The sequence below is a fragment of the Dama dama genome, chromosome 18 (genome assembly GCF_033118175.1).
Source record: "Dama dama isolate Ldn47 chromosome 18, ASM3311817v1, whole genome shotgun sequence".
Lineage (NCBI taxonomy): Eukaryota > Metazoa > Chordata > Mammalia > Artiodactyla > Cervidae > Dama > Dama dama.
Window position 1 is genome coordinate 30733510 of NC_083698.1, and position 17209 is coordinate 30750718.

Consider the following 17209-nt stretch of genomic DNA (forward strand, 5'->3'; position numbering starts at 1 on the left):
GGGGGCTGGAAATGCTTCTTTAGGACACATACTGTTGCTGGTACATAGAGCACTCTGTCAACTTTTAAAAAAATGCACAAGAGAGTTGTGAGCTAAGTTTTATTTTAGGCAAAATGAGGGCTATAGTCTGGGAGACAGCACCTCAGATAGCTCTGAGAAACTGCTCCAAAGAAGAGGTGAGGGAAGTACAGTATATATTCAATTTTGATAAAGGGGGAGTTCATGCAATCAAGCACTTATCTTTGCAAAGGTTTTCTGGTAGTCAAGAGGAACTAACGTTACCATGAAGGAAATAAGTGCTTTTCTAGATATGAGGAGATGCAAGAACTGAGCTCCTCAGATCAAATCCTGAAAACATGTATCTGAAGACCTGTTCTGCCAGTTCTCTAGAGCACAGAGTGCCTCATTTCTGATCTCCATCTTAAACTCCCCTAGAGGGAGTAGCCATAAATAGTAAAATAATGTCTGTGGCTTCCATGAAAGCAGCCATAGATAATATGCAAACAAGTGGGCATGTCTGTGTTCCACTAGAACTTTATGTATAGATACTGAAATTTCAATTATTTTATAATGTGTCACAAAATATTTTTCTTTCTTTTTTCCCAGTGATTTAAAAATGCAAAAATCATTCTAAGCTCACAGATGGCATAAAAAGAGGCAATAGGCCAGATATGGCCCACGGGCCATAGTTTGAGGTTCTTGCCTTCCCTAAAAGGCATGGCTAGCAGTCCACAGTTACTAAGGAAATGCACCTGAAAAGGACAACTTCACATTGATAACAGGTGCTGAGTGACTTGCGGTATGCCTTTCAACAACTATAAAAACTGAGTTAGTGTCACAGAGTTCTGAAAAGATAAGATGAGACAGGGAGCCATATCACTGCAAGTTATGAAGGTTCATTTGCGAGGAACATGGAAGCATGAGCTTCTTGTTGATCATTATAGCAAATATTAACAATTATTGAGCACTTTTTTATTACTAAACCCTCTTCTGTGAGCCTTAAGTGAGGAATCCATTTAATTCTCACAATCCTTCTATGAAGTAGGTTCTACTGCTATCTAACTGTTCCAAAGATGAGGAAACTAAAGTATGAAAATAATCCCCCAATCTTCTTAACTAAAAAGTGACAGAGGTGGAGTTTCAGAGCCAGGCAGTCCTACGTTCCAGGGCCTGCACTTAATACAGCTTCTCCTAAGAAGGTAGCAGAGACAGAGACAAAACGTCCAAATAGTTCTCTAAATTTCCCCAAGATTGGAAGAGGGAGCTGGATGGGAAGGACTGGCAAGGAATGCAACCTGAACTACATCCCCAGGTGGAAACTCTGTGATCTGAACATCTCTGAAGACACATGCCGAGGAGGAGCATGTCTCCACAGCTGGACCATGTTGAGAACCTATATATGCTACTAGGTAACTAAGTCAGGTTACTGTCCATCTCACATGTAAATATGGACCAGGTAAAGCCAAGACACAGTAATGGTTAGTACTCCTACTTAAAGAGATTGATTATTTTCTTATGAAAGTAAGGGCCTTCAAAACCACAATGAGGTACCATTACACGCCAGTCAGGATGGCTGCTATCCAAAAGTCTACAAGCAATAAATGCTGGAGAGGGTGTGGAGAAAAGGGAACCCTCTTACACTGTTGGTGGGAATGCAAACTAGTACAGCCGCTATGGAAAACAGTGTGGAGATTTCTTAAAAAACTGGACATAGAACTGCCATATGACCCAGCAATCCCACTTCTGGGCATACACACTGAGGAAACCAGATCTGAAAGAGACACGTGCACCCCAATGTTCATCGCAGCACTGTTTATAATAGCCAGGACATGGAAGCAACCTAGATGCCCATCAGCAGATGAATGGATAAGGAAGCTGTGGTACATATACACCATGGAATATTACTCAGCCATTAAAAAGAATTCATTTGAACCAGTCCTAATGAGATGGATGAAGCTGGAGCCCATTATACAGAGTGAAGTAAGCCAGAAAGATAAAGAACATTACAGCATACTAACACATATATATGGAATTTAGAAAGGTGATAACGATAACCCTATATGCAGAACAGAAAAAGAGACACAGAAATACAGAACAGACTTTTGAACTTTGTGGGAGAATGTGAGGGTGGGATATTTCAAAAGAACAGCATGTATACTATCTATGGTGAAACAGATCACCAGCCCAGGTGGTGGGATGCATGAGACAAGTGCTCCGGCCTGGTGCACTGGGAAGACCCAGAGGAATCGGGTGGAGAGGGAGGTGGGAGGGGGGATCGGGATTGGGAATATATGTAAATCCATGGCTGATTCATATCAATGTATGTCAAAACCCACTGGAAAAATAATAATAATAATAATAATAAAAAAAAAAGAAACTAAGGGCCAAGTAATTTTTCAGTGATCGAGATTAAAATGTATATAAATGTTAATGCAGTTTAAAAAAAAAGACCAGTTGAACACACATCCCAATGTTCATAGCAGCATTATTTGCACTTGCCCAAGCTATGGAAGCAACCTGTGTCCACTAACAGATAAATGGATAAAGAAGATGTGGTGTATATACACATATACAATAGACTACTACTGAGCCACAAAAAAGAACAAAATCTTGGCACTGGCAGCAACATGTGTGAACTTCTATGGCATTATGCTAAGTGAAATAAGTCAAAAACACAGACAAATACTGTATGATATTATCAATTATATGTGGAACCTAAAAAAAACCCAACAAACTAGTGGACATAATAAGAGAGACGCAGACTCACAGATACAAAGAACAAACTAGCGGTCACCGGAGGAGTGGGGGAGAGTAGGGGAGGGGCAACATAGGGATTGGAGGGGGAGGTACAAAACTCCTGGGTGTAAGACAGGCTACAAGGGATGTAGTGTACAACACAAGGACTACAGTCAGTATTTTATAATAACTGGAAATGGAAAACAACTGTTAAACATTATATAAAATAAACATACACAAAAACGTTTCAAAAAATAAAAATAAAATTTGAAAAAGACCAATCCACACAGTTCAAGGTGAGTTTACTGTGGCCCATGTGAGCTCAGCTCTGCTAGCTTCAGGTAGCCATGTAATAGTCCACTCTTCCCAGGCGGGGCCAACCTTCAACAGTTGTGTTAACAGCCCAATATTTCCTGATTAACACAATGAGTTCAGCACTGGCCCTCCATGGAGTACATGCAGGTCACAGAGTGGTAAGTAGAACACCTCCCAAAGTTAGATCAATGTGTGTGTGTCTGGACTCAATTAAAAAATGAGTAAGACCAAAACGGGTCACAGATGTACATATAAAGTCGGCTGAGCTACCACAGAGCACTGGAATATTCTAGCATTGTAAGGTGGTAACACAAGCCCAAAGAATACTGCTAAATTACAGCATGCATGGGCACCAATGAACACAGAAAGCCCCAAACATTTCCTTTTGGTGACTGGTATGAAAGAAAGGTACCAGTCCAAATGCGATGCAACATCTTCTGACTGGTCCCTCTGAAGGAGCTTACAAACACAAGAGAATTTTACAGAGCTCAGACACACAGTAAGATTCTCTAGCCCAACTCGTTATCGGCATTCACATAAAGTGAAGTAGTCCTGCCGCAGGGTAAAGAATGTGCTCTTCAGGATCACACACACACACAAAAGTTCCTAGGACCCACAGACAGGTATCAGAGGATCCATAAAGACCCCCAGACAGCATGCATATCTACGCGCTTATTTCTGGGGGAAAGGATTCACAGCAATCAGAGACGTAAAGGTCCTGCAAAATCTATGTCACTAAATCCTGGAGTGCACAAACAGGCCTCTTCAAGGTTTCCATGACTTGGGTGCACATCAGGCTGTAAGTCTTTGTGCATTTTAGTTGAAATCAGCATACACTTGACCAAAGGTGACTTGGGAGCTCACAGTTATGAACCAGTTTCTCCTTAATCAAGTTCAAGGATGTGAAAGTGTGACACCCCAGTCCACTCACTTTCTCACTCTGCTAAGAAACCTGTTTTAGTTTTTTTTTGGCCATGCCATGCAGTTTAGGAGATTTTTTTAGTTCCCTGACCAAGGATTCAACCTGGGCCCTCAGCAGAGAGAGTGTGGAGTCCTAACCACTAGATGGCCAGGGAATTCCCAGAACTTATTTTAGGTTTCCTTTCTTGATCAGCCAAATGTCTTGCTTCCTATTTGACTGAGAAGACAGGTTCTACAAATCCTCATGTCCAAGTACACCAACCTTTGGGCACTGACTTTCAAATACTCTGTCTTCTCACCCGTTATTATTGGTGAACTATTCATGCCTGTACTTCAAGCAAGTATGTCCTCTTAAGCATAAGTTTCCTTCCTTTCTTAAGGACAGCACTCAAACCAATCTCTCTCCTCTCCCCCAAAGCATCACTTTCTCTTCTATCTTGGATAATTTCTATTAGCATACTAACAAGCTGTTAATCTCCCATCCTAAATACACACACAGCTTCTCTTGTCCCATTTCTCCATTTTCATGTTTCCAAAAAGCCCAACCTGTGACGATGCCCAAAATTAAATTTCTTGTATTTACTGCCAAAACTGATCTCCCTCTATCTTCCTCACCTCAATTGACAGTAACTGCATCCAGCTTATGCAGTTTCTCAGACTAAAACTTTAGAATCATCTTGGATTCCTGTCTCTTATACCCATAATCAATATGTCAGGGAACTGCGTAACTGATTCCTACTGACTATTCAAATACCAGATTAAGTTCCAATACCTTTTCCTGAAACTGTCTGGATATTTCTGACTTCACAGAACTCTCTTTTCCCATCTATCTCTACCTGCACTTCCACTGTATGTTCTAATGACTGTGAATATCATCTTCTCAAATTCATTACAGACATGAACTATAGCTCAGACCCCTCCATCTCCTGCAGCACTAAACATATTAATGCATACTTAGTGAGGACTCCACAAACCTCACTGTGAGTCAATGACTTTTCATCAAGCTTTCAAAAAAATCAGTACCACAAACAACACTTACTTGCATTAGTCGTGTTTGAAAAAGTTATGTTTCCTAAATTTCCAGCAGCTGCAAAGCTATCCGTCATGTCTCCAAACACCAGCATCATGAGGGGGAGTCCAGCTCCATGGATGATGGCAGCCAAAGTCCCCAGCACCATATACAACCTATCGAGCCAATTTGAATAGCGAAACTAAAAAAGGAGAAAATACAGACAATATGAACAATTAGCACAATGTCATGGGTGGTTAACTCTACTTTCCAAATGTATCCAAAATCTAAATAGTTAGCTCTCAGAGTACTATTGCAACCACCTTGGCCTAATAACCTAAGAGAAACAGACATTTGCTCCTTTTTTTTTTTTTTTTTTTGAGTTTTGACTTTCTTCTTTATATTGGACTTAGCTCACCCACTTAATAAAAAATTAACATATAGTTGATTTATAATATATTAGCTTGAGGTGTACAACAGTTACTCAATAATTTAATGGATTTTACTCTAAAGTTATTATAAAATAATGGCTATATTCCTTATGCTGTACAATACAGTCTTGTAGCTTATTTATTTTATACAGTTGGTTTATACCTCTTAATTCCTACGCCTATCTTGCCCCTCCTACCTTCCCTTTCCCCACAGGTAATACTCTTGATCTCTGTGAGTATGTTTCTGTTTTGTTACATTCATTTATTTTTCAGATTACACATATGATAACATACAGTGTTGGTCTTTCTCTGATTTATTTCACTAAGCATAATACACTCAAGGTCCACTCATGTTGTTGCAAAAGGCATAACTTCATTCTTTCTATGGCTGAATAGTATTCCATTGTATGTATATGTGTGTGTATACCACATCTTCTTCATCTATCTGTCGATGGACAATTAAGTTGCTTCCACATCTTAGCAATTGTAAATAATGTTATTAAGAACACTGAGGTGCAGAGATCTTTTTAAATTAATGTTTTCGTTTTCTTCAGCTCTATACCCAAGAGTAGAAGTGTGGTTCTACTTTTATTTTTTTGAGGAACCTCTATACTGTTTTCCATGCTGGCTGGACCAATTTACAGCCATACCACCTTGAACGTGCCTGATTTCATCTTCTTTCTTCTCTTACATACGAGGGCTTCATGAGATGCACAGGACATTCTGGAACATTACAGAGATCTATAACAGCTCAATATAAGAAATACATTATTTGTGACTCTGATTCCCAAGAGTGAAAGCCACTTTTCAGATCAAGATTTTTCTTGGTTAAAACACCATGATTGCCAAAGGTCCCTCTGAGGACACTATTGAGGAAACATGTTTTGCTGCTTTCAGAAAGTGGCTTGGGTCAAATATCTGCTGCCTAACAGCACTAGCATAAATGTTAAGTGGTATTAATGTAATTAGGCCTCCATGCCTGCATGCATTCTCAGTCATGTTTGACTCTCTGCAACCCCACAGAATGTAGCCCACCAGGCTCCTCTGTCCATGGAATTCTTCAAGCAAGAATACTGGAGTGGGTGGCCATTTCTTTCTACAGGGGATCTTCCCAACAGAGGAATCGAACCTGCATCTCCTGCAGCAGCAGGCGGGTCCTTTACCACTGAGCCACCTGGGAAACCAATTAGGCCTCCATGAGAAGGAAAGGGAAAGCAATGAGTTATAAACATGCTTCCCAAAGACCAGAGCAGATCTGCATATACTCTTTAATTGCAGGCAAATCACAAGAAAGAAAGAGTGAGCTCTTGAGACGCAAACCTGATGGGAAGAGAACACAGTGAGGGGAGTGGGCGTGGGGCTGTGACAGGCCCACCTGGGAAGCAATGAATACTTCTCCCCTTTGGGAGGATCTTCCTGACCCAGGGGTCGAACCCGCATCTCCTGCACTGGCAGGTGGATTTACCTTCTATTAAAAACCATACAGTGGAAAAGTATCAAATTCCTCAATAGAGGAAGAAAAGATAATTGATATACAAGGATTTCCCTCATCACCACTCCCAAAGTACTGTCAACCTCAAAAACTAATCACTGTCTGGAATAAAAGTAAGTGGGCCGATGCCACAAAAAAAGAAAACTACAGGCCAATATCACTGATGAACATAGATGCAAAAATCCTTAACAAAATTCTAGCAAACAGAATCCAACAACATATTAAAAAAATCATACACCATGACCAAGTGGGCTTTATCCCAGGAATGCAAGGATTCTTTAATATCCGCAAATCAATCAATGTAATACACCACATTAACAAATTGAAAGATAAAAACCATATGATTATCTCAATAGATGCAGAGAAAGCCTTTGACAAAATTCAACACTCATTTATGATTAAAACTCTCCAAAAAGCAGGAATAGAAGGAACATACCTCAACATAATAAAAGCTATATATGACAAACCCACAGCAAGCATCACCCTCAATGGTGAAAAATTGAAAGCATTTCCCCTGAAATCAGGAACAAGACAAGGGTGCCCACTCTCACCACTACTATTCAACATAGTGTTGGAAGTGCTGGCCACAGCAATCAGAGCAGAAAAAGAAGTAAAAGGAATCCAGATAGGAAAAGAAGAAGTAAAACTCTCACTGTTTGCAGATGACATGATCCTCTACATAGAAAACCCTAAAGACTCTACCAGAAAATTACTAGAGCTAATCAATGAATATAGTAAAGTTGCAGGATATAAAATTAACACACAGAAATCCCTTGCATTCCTATATACTAACAATGAAAAAACAGAAAGAGAAATTAAGGAAACAATACCATTCACCATTGCAACAAAAAGAATAAAATACTTAGGAGTATATCTACCTAAAGAAACAAAGGACCTATACATAGAAAACTATAAAACACTGATGAAAGAAATCAAAGAGGACACAAACAGATGGAGAAACATACCGTGTTCATGGATTGGAAGAATTAATATTGTCAAAATGGCTATTCTACCCAAAGCAGTCTATAGATTCAATGCAATCCCTATCAAGCTACCAACGGTATTTTTCACAGAACTAGACCAAAGAATTTCACAATTTGTATGGAAATACAAAAAACCTCGAATAGCCAAAGTAATCTTGAGAAAGAAGAATGGAACTGGAGGAATCAACCTGCCTGACTTCAGACTCTACTACAAAGCCACAGTCATCAAGACAGTATGGTACTGGCACAAAGACAGAAATATAGATCAATGGAACAGAATAGAAAGCCCAGAGATAAATCCACGAACCTATGGACACCTTATCTTTGACAAAGGAGGCAAGGATAAACAATGGAAAAAAGACAACCTCTTTAACAAGTGGTGCTGGGAAAACTGGTCAACCACTTGTAAAAGAATGAAACTAGAACACTTTCTAACACCATACACAAAAATAAACTCAAAATGGATTAAAGATCTAAATGTAAGACCAGAAACTATAAAACTCCTAGAGGAGAACATAGGCAAAACACTCTCCGACATAAATCAAAGCAAGATCCTCTATGACCCACCTCCCAGAATATTGGAAATAAAAGCAAAACTAAACAAATGGGACCTAATGAAACTTAAAAGCTTTTGCACTACAAAGGAAACTATAAGTAAGGTGAAAAGACAGCCCTCAGATTGGGAGAAAATAGCAGCAAATGAAGAAACAGACAAAGGATTAATCTCAAAAATATACAAGCAACTCCTGCAGCTCAATTCCAGAAAAATAAATGACCCAATCAAAAAATGGGCCAAAGAACTAAACAGACATTTCTCCAAAGAAGACATACAGATGGCTAACAAACACATGAAAAGATGCTCAACATCACTCATTATTAGAGAAATGCAAATCAAAACCACAATGAGGTACCATTACACGCCAGTCAGGATGGCTGCTATCCAAAAGTCTACAAGCAATAAATGCTGGAGAGGGTGTGGAGAAAAGGGAACCCTCTTACACTGTTGGTGGGAATGCAAACTAGTACAGCCGCTATGGAAAACAGTGTGGAGATTTCTTAAAAAACTGGACATAGAACTGCCATATGACCCAGCAATCCCACTTCTGGGCATACACACTGAGGAAACCAGATCTGAAAGAGACACGTGCACCCCAATGTTCATCGCAGCACTGTTTATAATAGCCAGGACATGGAAGCAACCTAGATGCCCATCAGCAGATGAATGGATAAGGAAGCTGTGGTACATATACACCATGGAATATTACTCAGCCATTAAAAAGAATTCATTTGAACCAGTCCTAATGAGATGGATGAAGCTGGAGCCCCTTATACAGAGTGAAGTAAGCCAGAAAGATAAAGAACATTACAGCATACTGACACATGTATATGGAATTTAGAAAGGTGATAACGATAACCCTATATGCAGAACAGAAAAAGAGACACAGAAATACAGAACAGACTTTTGAACTTTGTGGGAGAATGTGAGGGTGGGATATTTCAAAAGAACAGCATGTATACTATCTATGGTGAAACAGATCACCAGCCCAGGTGGGATGCACGAGACAAGTGCTCCGGCCTGGTGCACTGGGAAGACCCAGAGGAATCGGGTGGAGAGGGAGGTGGGAGCGGGGATCGGGATTGGGAATACATGTAAATCCATGGCTGATTCATATCAATGTATGACAAAACCCACTGGAAAAAAAATAATAATAATAATAAAAATTAAAAAAAAAAAAAAAAAGTAAGTGGGCCATGAATATAAACATTTACTAAATGCTACTCAATGACTGAAGAAATCCAGTAATAAATACCTAAAATACAATTCAAATTAAAAAAAAAAAAGGATATTCAGTATATATTCTGCATGCCTTGACAGCAGGGTATACAGAGTGGAGAAGACACAAATGAGCGAATGGGTCATTCCGTCCTTTGTGGAAAAGCTTCACAAAGAAGGTGATGCTTCCTCCCAGATTCGAAAGTTTACCACAGGTTGAAAAGCAAGGAGGGGGACTTCCCTGGTGGTCCAGTAGTCTAGCAAGAAATAATGCGTGTGATTAAGAATAATTTGGAGACCAAGTAATGCAGATAGCATGTGGACCATTCTTTTATGACCTTAAGACAAAAGCGAGAGAGATGATGGTTACTAGAGAGGGTTGTAATGCCAAGGGATAACTATTTAAAGAAATCTTCTACATGTTTGTAGGTAAAAGAGTCAAAGAGAGCATTGGTGAAAACACAGGAGGGAAACTGAGATGCCACAATGTCCTAGAAAATAATAGAAATAACTATTTTGAGAACCTGGAGTGAGGGATCATCAGCAGGCATGATAACTATTAGGAGAGACAAGATATTCCCTGATGCCCAAGACCCCTCATATCTGCAAGGGGGTAGAGCTCCTTCCACAGTGGAGGAATCCAACCTGTCATCACCTTAATCAAGCGATCAAACTCGGTACCATAAAAAAGTAAAATACACTGACATTTGGTGTTTCCAGGTGTGATGAGACATGAAGTACACAGCATTGCAATGTATTAAAATCTTTAGACTTAACTCTCAGTATATAGGGCTTCTCTGGTGGCTTACATGGTAAAGAATCTGGTTACGCTTCAGGACACCTGAGTTCGATCCCTGGGTAGGGAAGATCCTGTGGAGAAGGAAATGGCAACCCACTCCAGTATTCCTACCTGAGAAATCCCATGGATAGAAGAGCCTGGTGGGCTGCAGTCTATGGGTTACAACAGAGTCGGAGATAACTGAAAGACTTTTACTTTTTTTAGCATATAAGAAGTGCAAGATGTGGAATAATAAGTTAAATGACACCAGAACAAAGTGATAAAAATTGTCCAGAAGGTGAAACATTCTATAGGAAAATTGGTACCACATTTTCAACAGGTCAATGTTATTTAAAAAGAGAAGAAAACAGAACAAATCAACTGTAAGACACACTTAGGGGAGCTAATTGTGAAAGTTCAAATATGAACTATTAGATAATACTGAGGAATTAACATTCATTTTGTTAAATATAATCACTGTATTATGTTTTAGAGCAAAATTTTTGGTAGGAAAAATTTTAAGAGACAGAAACGGAGGTATTTAGAAAATATCATGAAATCTATAATTCCAGGTGAAATGTATGTAAAAAATGTTAACAACTACTAGTTATAGACACTGGTTATATTGAAGAAGGAATTCACAGGGCCTGGGCTCCATCTTAGGCCTGTTCATACTGATCATGCTCGGCTACCTCTCCAACAAACTCTGAACTCTGTCTTTAGTGCCTATGGAAACGACAACAGAAGGATAAGACCCCCTTCGGACAGGGGAACCTTGAAGATCATATCCAGGTTACTCCTCACCTAAGAGAACACATACACTAGTCACCCGTTCCTACAGACAGGCCATAAATTTTCTGTACCTATTGGAGTGTAACCTCGTGCTTATTATTGTCTAATTGTTTAACTGTCTGAGCACATGGCACATGAATGATGGGGTTACTGGGACTGTATTTACCCTTCCTTTGTTTATGTAAGTCTCAAGAAATTTGGGGTGGTGGGTTCGGACACGTGCACATGGGGTATGAGAGATTTTCACAAATGCTGGTCGGGGTCCTTGGCTAAGAGGAGACTCTGCCTTGGGCTCGCCGGGGTAATAAACTGCACTCCACTATCTGCATTGTCCTTCTGAGTGAGTTTGTTTCTCGGAACGTGTGGCTACAACATTTAGTGCACTGGCCAGGAAACTCCTCACTTTGAGGAGACAAGTCCCATTTGGGACTACTCTGAGGCCTTGCAGCTTGAATCTTCTAGAGGGGGGAAGGCGCCTCACCCTTCTGGAAGGATTCTACTTCTCAATGCCTGGACCTTTCACGTTAGCAGGTAGTGGACGGCAGCAGGGGAACTGAGCGCTCAGGTGAGGAGGAACCCACCCGGCAGGGTGGAAGATGGGGCCTGATCACCCCCTGGGAGGGACTAGAAGGAGCGGGGACCCACAGGAGCCTGGAATAGGCAGGCGGCGATTGCTTGGTACACAGGTCGACGAGCGTGCTAGGGCTTAGGAAGGAAATTTGTGAAGGTCATTTAGGAGGTGTGTCCACGCCGTCTCAGGGAAAATTATTACCAGCGATCGCCAGGGGATTTTTAGGATAGGAAACTGGTTCTTGTATGCTCACATTCTGCCCTCCCCCAGGAGGTGTCCCGTCTGCTGTGAAATTCTTGACCCCCTCGGAATTATTAGGTTAGAAGGAGGGGGATACAGAAGTGAGTATGAATTGGCTTTTCCAGAGATGGCCTGGGACATGGGCTATTTAACCCATCTGTGTTTTCATCCGCACCTGATCAAGCCCACCAAGGCAGAATGAACTTTAAGGGAGAAACAGTCTTGGACCACGTGGTGGTCTGGTTCGGCTGTGCTGACAGGCAGGTGAAGACACGCCAATCCCTCTTCTCCCTCTGGGATCTGGCAGGTAAGGCTCTTCTCACCCCAATTAGGAAGGAGGTGGAATGGCAATTTAAGTGTCATTGAGTGGAAATATCAGAAGTACATAGGGTACCAAGAACTTCGTAGACAGAATGAAAAGGAAAAGTAGAAGAAGGTCCGAGAAGGTAAGCAAGATGGGGGGAAGTGAATCTAAGGCAACGTATTGGAGTGCATGATTAAAAATTTAAAGAAGTGATTAGGAGGATACTATGGGGTGAAGATGAAGCCTAACCGCCTCCACATACTCTGTGAGGTCGAATGGTAGGATGGCCACCAGAGAACACCATGTACTTAAAAATAGCGGAAGCAGTCTATACAGTAGTCACAGGAGAGCCAGGACACCCGGATCAATATCCATCTATTGACTCATGGGTAGGGTTAGCTCAAGACCCTCCTACTTGAACAAGGTTCTGTATCCAGAAGGGAAAGGGAAAGATATTAATGGCACAAAAATTGACTGATGATAAAAAAGGAAATTCTACAGGATTTGGACAGGGATGACCTGACCCCTCCCCCACACTGGATAATGACACGCCTGCCTCCCAGAGCTCCACCAGGACCGGAGGCCGCCTTAATGCCCGACCCAGGGCCAGGTGAAGTTCCTGCAGCAGCCGCTGCTCTTCCGCCAGCTCTCCCAGAGATCATAGAGCCGCCATTTCAGCAGGCTCCGATCCCAGCGATGGAGACCTCTGGCCAACACTTACAGGATCCAGCTCCAGCCGAACCGCCCAAGCTATAACATCTCTCCCGGTGAGTACTGACAAGAGGGGGAGGGAGACGCTGGAATTAAGCAGAGACTGTGCTCTGCCAGAGAGCCGGAGGGAACGAAAGAGAACAGACAAGGGATGTACAGTGTTAGCTGCTGCTCTGAGAAAGTCTATCTCGGGCCCTCCGGAAAACCTCCTCTGCCCCAGGGACAAGACAGTCCTTCAACCGGTCCCAACGGAGGCCCCGGGCCCCGTTGCAGCCAAACCAGTGTGCCCAGTGAGGAGCTTTTGGCCACTGGAAGAATGCATGCCCTAAGGCAAGGAAGGAAGAGGAAACTCCCGCAGTTGTTTGTGGGGCTTGCTGACTTGGAAATTAAATAGGGCTGCCGGGGCTCAGAGATATCAGGTCCCCGAGAGCCCATGGTAACCTTAAAAGTGGGGGACCAAAACACTGACTTCATGGTGGATACAGGAGCAGAACTGTCGGTAGTAACAAAACCTGTGGCACCACTGTCCAAAAAGACTACCGCTGTTACTGGGGTATCGGGAGAAGAGATGATTAAATCATTTTGCCAGCCCAGAAAATGTCAGATGGGAGGGCACGAAGTGATTCACGAATTCCTCTACATTCCCGAGTGCCCAGTGCCCCTGTTGGGAAGAGACTTGCTTTCCAAACTAGGAGCACAAGTGACTTTCTCCCCTGAGGAGAGGCCCACCTTCCGGATGGACACTGACTTATTTGCCCTCTCTCTCAATACCCCCCCAAGATGAGTGAAGGTTGCATGAGCCTCTGAAGGCAGAACCGGGTGGGCCAGAAGAGCAGGAGAGAAAGCTAACTCAATTATTCCCTGAGGTCTGGGCGGAAGACAACCCCCCCTCCCCCCCAGGCTGGCTAAACATCACACCCCAGTGATAACAGAACTCAAACCAGGCACCATCCCAGTTAGAAAGCGCCAGTACTCGCTACCGATAGAGGCCTGGGCCAGCATACTGCCCCACATCAATAGATTGACAAGAGGGGGAGGGAGACAGTGCCAGTCGGCTTGGAATACGCCGATCCTGCCAGTCAAAAAGGAAGGAGGACAGGACTATAGGCCTGTACAACATCTCAGGCTAGTCAACCAGGCTACTGTGACTTTACACCCCACAGTTCCAAACCCCTATACCTTACTTAGCCTCCTCCCGCCAAGGACTAAAGTTTATACTCGCCTAGATCTCAAGGATGCCTTCTGCATGTGCCTTGCCCCAGCATCACAGCCCATCTTTGCCTTTGAATGGGAAGATCCAGTTGGGGCACCAAACAACAGCTCACCTAGCCTCCCCCACAAGGGTTTAAGAACTCCCCAGCCATCTATGGGGAAGCCTTGGCTTCTGACCTGGACTCATTCCATCCGGAAGAGTATGGGTGTCGGCTCCTACGATACGGGGATGACCTGCTGCTGGCTGCCGAGAAAAATGCTGGAAAGGGACAAAAGCACTGCTCCAGCTGCTGATGGAAGCAGGTTACCGGGTGTGGAAGAAGAAGGCACAGATCTGCAAGGAGGAGGTAAGGTATCTGGGGTTTGTTTTAAAGAAGAGCTCAAGGTTCCAGACCCTAATTGGGTCCTATGTACTATCACCAGTACTGATGGCACTAGCCTGATTAAACAAGGACAACGGTTGTCAGGTTAGCCAAAGCAGAAGGGGCCATCAAGACTGAAAGGGGATGGTGGGAATTGCCAAGTGGCAAATCATTGGTACTGGAGGAGCTGGCACACAATCTGGTAAGCCAGACACACCAAGCGACCCACCTAGGCCATGCTGCCTGCTCACAGGTTAATGCTGCCTCTCGGGGATTCAGACAAAAACCTCCGGGTATTCAGCTGAAAGGCACACTGCCCCTTGAACACCTGGGAGTGGACTTCACTGAACTGAAACCTCACCGACACTACTGTTACCTGCTAGTCATGGTATGTACGTTCTCTGGATGAGTAGAAGCTTTTCCTACCTGGACTGAAAGAGTATCAGAAGTAGCCCCGTGCCTGCTTAGGGAAATAGTTCCCAGATTTGGACTTCCTACCAGCATTGATTCAGACAATGGCCCGGCTTTTGTAGCTGATTGAGTACAAGTAAGCAACACTTTAAACATTAAATGGAAACTGCACACTGCATATAGGCCCAGAGTTCTGAGATGGTAGAATGAACCAACCGGACACTTAAAGAGACTCTCTAAGTGGATCATAGAGACTGACTGCTCTTGGGTGGACTTGCTTCTCTGCTCAGACTCAGGATGACCCCACAGTCCCAAGGCTACTCTCCATACGAAATTATGTATGGGAGGCCCTCTCCCATAATAAAACAGGTGTCAACAAATTTGCCTCAGGTAAGGGGGGATAGGATTTCACAGCAGATGGAACTGGGTAAGGTAATAAATTGGGTAACTAAGTTTGTACAAGAAAGGGTGCCATTCCCCCTTCGGGAACAGATTCATGAGTTTATGCCTGGTGACCAAGTATGGGTCAAAGATTAGAAACATGATTTTCTAGCCCCTTGGTGAAAGGGCCCTTATATTATTCTAACTACCCCTACTGCAGTTAAAGTTGCAGGTATTGTCTCTTGGATCCATCATATGAGGGTGAAGAGAACATACGACGCAGACCCAGAAAATGCTGAGTGGACTGCACAGAGGGGCTCCTCTGACCCTCAAGAGACTAAGACCATTCTTAAGAAAAAGGAAAAGAAGAGCCCGGATGAGCCCCTTCAGGATAAAGCCACACAATCAACACCTGCTGCTTGGCCTCATAAACATGATTTTGCATTTAACTTTCGTTTCAACTCGGGACAATGTTTTCATCTCATGGGCACATTCCTATGCGGACTTCCACAACACTTCCAACTGCTGGGTATGTGGGACTATGCCTCTGTCTGTATGGATGGACTGCCTTGGTGGGTGTCACCGCTTCGCCAAGGAGATTTTAAACCACTCTGCTCATTTCAGGGACGACAAAAAGAGACTTTCCTCTCTCTTGTCAATCATAACCTCTCCTTGCTCTCTTGGTGTAAGACCTACATTCAATAGACTTGGGTCATGGGGTTACATTTGATATAAATGCCAGTGTAACAAAAGCCTAGCCTACACCAACCTCCAGTAAACCTGCCCTATCTGCATGCAAGATGGACATGATCCATGTTCCAATGGTATGACTAGCTTGCTGCCTTGTTTGTACCCTCTATAGGGACAACGGATATCATGGTTAGGGTAGACGCCTTAACTAATTTCACTAAACAGGCCCTCTTAGACAGTACAAAAGCCATTCAAGCCTTGAACGAAGAACAAATTCAGATGAGGAAGGCAGTAATTCAAAATAGGATGGCATTAGACATACTCACAGCAGCCCAGTGGGGGGGGACTTGTGCCATAATTAAAGTCGAATGTTGTGTGTGCATCCCTGACCTGTCTGGAAATGTATCTACTGCCTTGGAGGATATGCAAAATCAAGTGAAAGCCATGTCTGATGAAAATATTCCCTTTTGGACTTTGATCCTGTCCTGGGTAAAGGGAGACTGGTGGAAAACTATTGTTACTGTTGTCATAATCATTCTAATCATACTGCTTTGTGGGCCCAGCTTCTTACAATGTCTTGTGAATTTTGTAACCCAGAGGTTGATAGCGTTCTCTCATGTGGGTGGCCGGAGGGCTAGTGTACAATATATCACAATAAATGATGCTTGTTACAGAAACTAGGAGTAACAAGAGCAGGGAATGAAGAAGGAATTCATAGGGCCTGGGCTCCATCTTAGGCCTGTTCATGCTGATCATGCTCGGCCACTTCTCCAATGGACTCTGAACTCTGTCTTTAGTGCCTATGGAAACGACAACAGAAGGATAAGACCCCCTCCGGACAGGGGACCCTTGATCGTATCCAGGTTACTCCTCGCCTAAGAGAATATATACACTAATCACCCCTTCCTCCAGACAGGCCATAAATTTTTCTGTACCTACTGGAGTGTAACCTTGGGCTTATTGATTATTGTCTAATTGTTTAACTGTCTGAGCACATGGCACATGAATGATGGGGTTGTTGGGACTGTATTTACCCTTCCTTTGTTTATGTAAGTCTCAAGGAATTTGGGGTGGTGGGTTCGGACATGTACACATG

General features: G+C 42.9%; 1 protein-coding gene across 1 annotated transcript in view; it reads right to left on the reverse strand.

The window, feature by feature from the left end:
- LOC133072156 (ATP-dependent translocase ABCB1-like) overlaps positions 1-17209 on the reverse strand; it is a 118427-nt gene that overhangs the window by 76668 nt on the left and 24550 nt on the right. The window contains exon 4 of the mRNA XM_061165103.1: positions 5012-5183. Within this exon, the coding sequence (XP_061021086.1) occupies positions 5012-5183 (172 nt within the window). The remainder of the gene's footprint in view (positions 1-5011; positions 5184-17209) is intronic.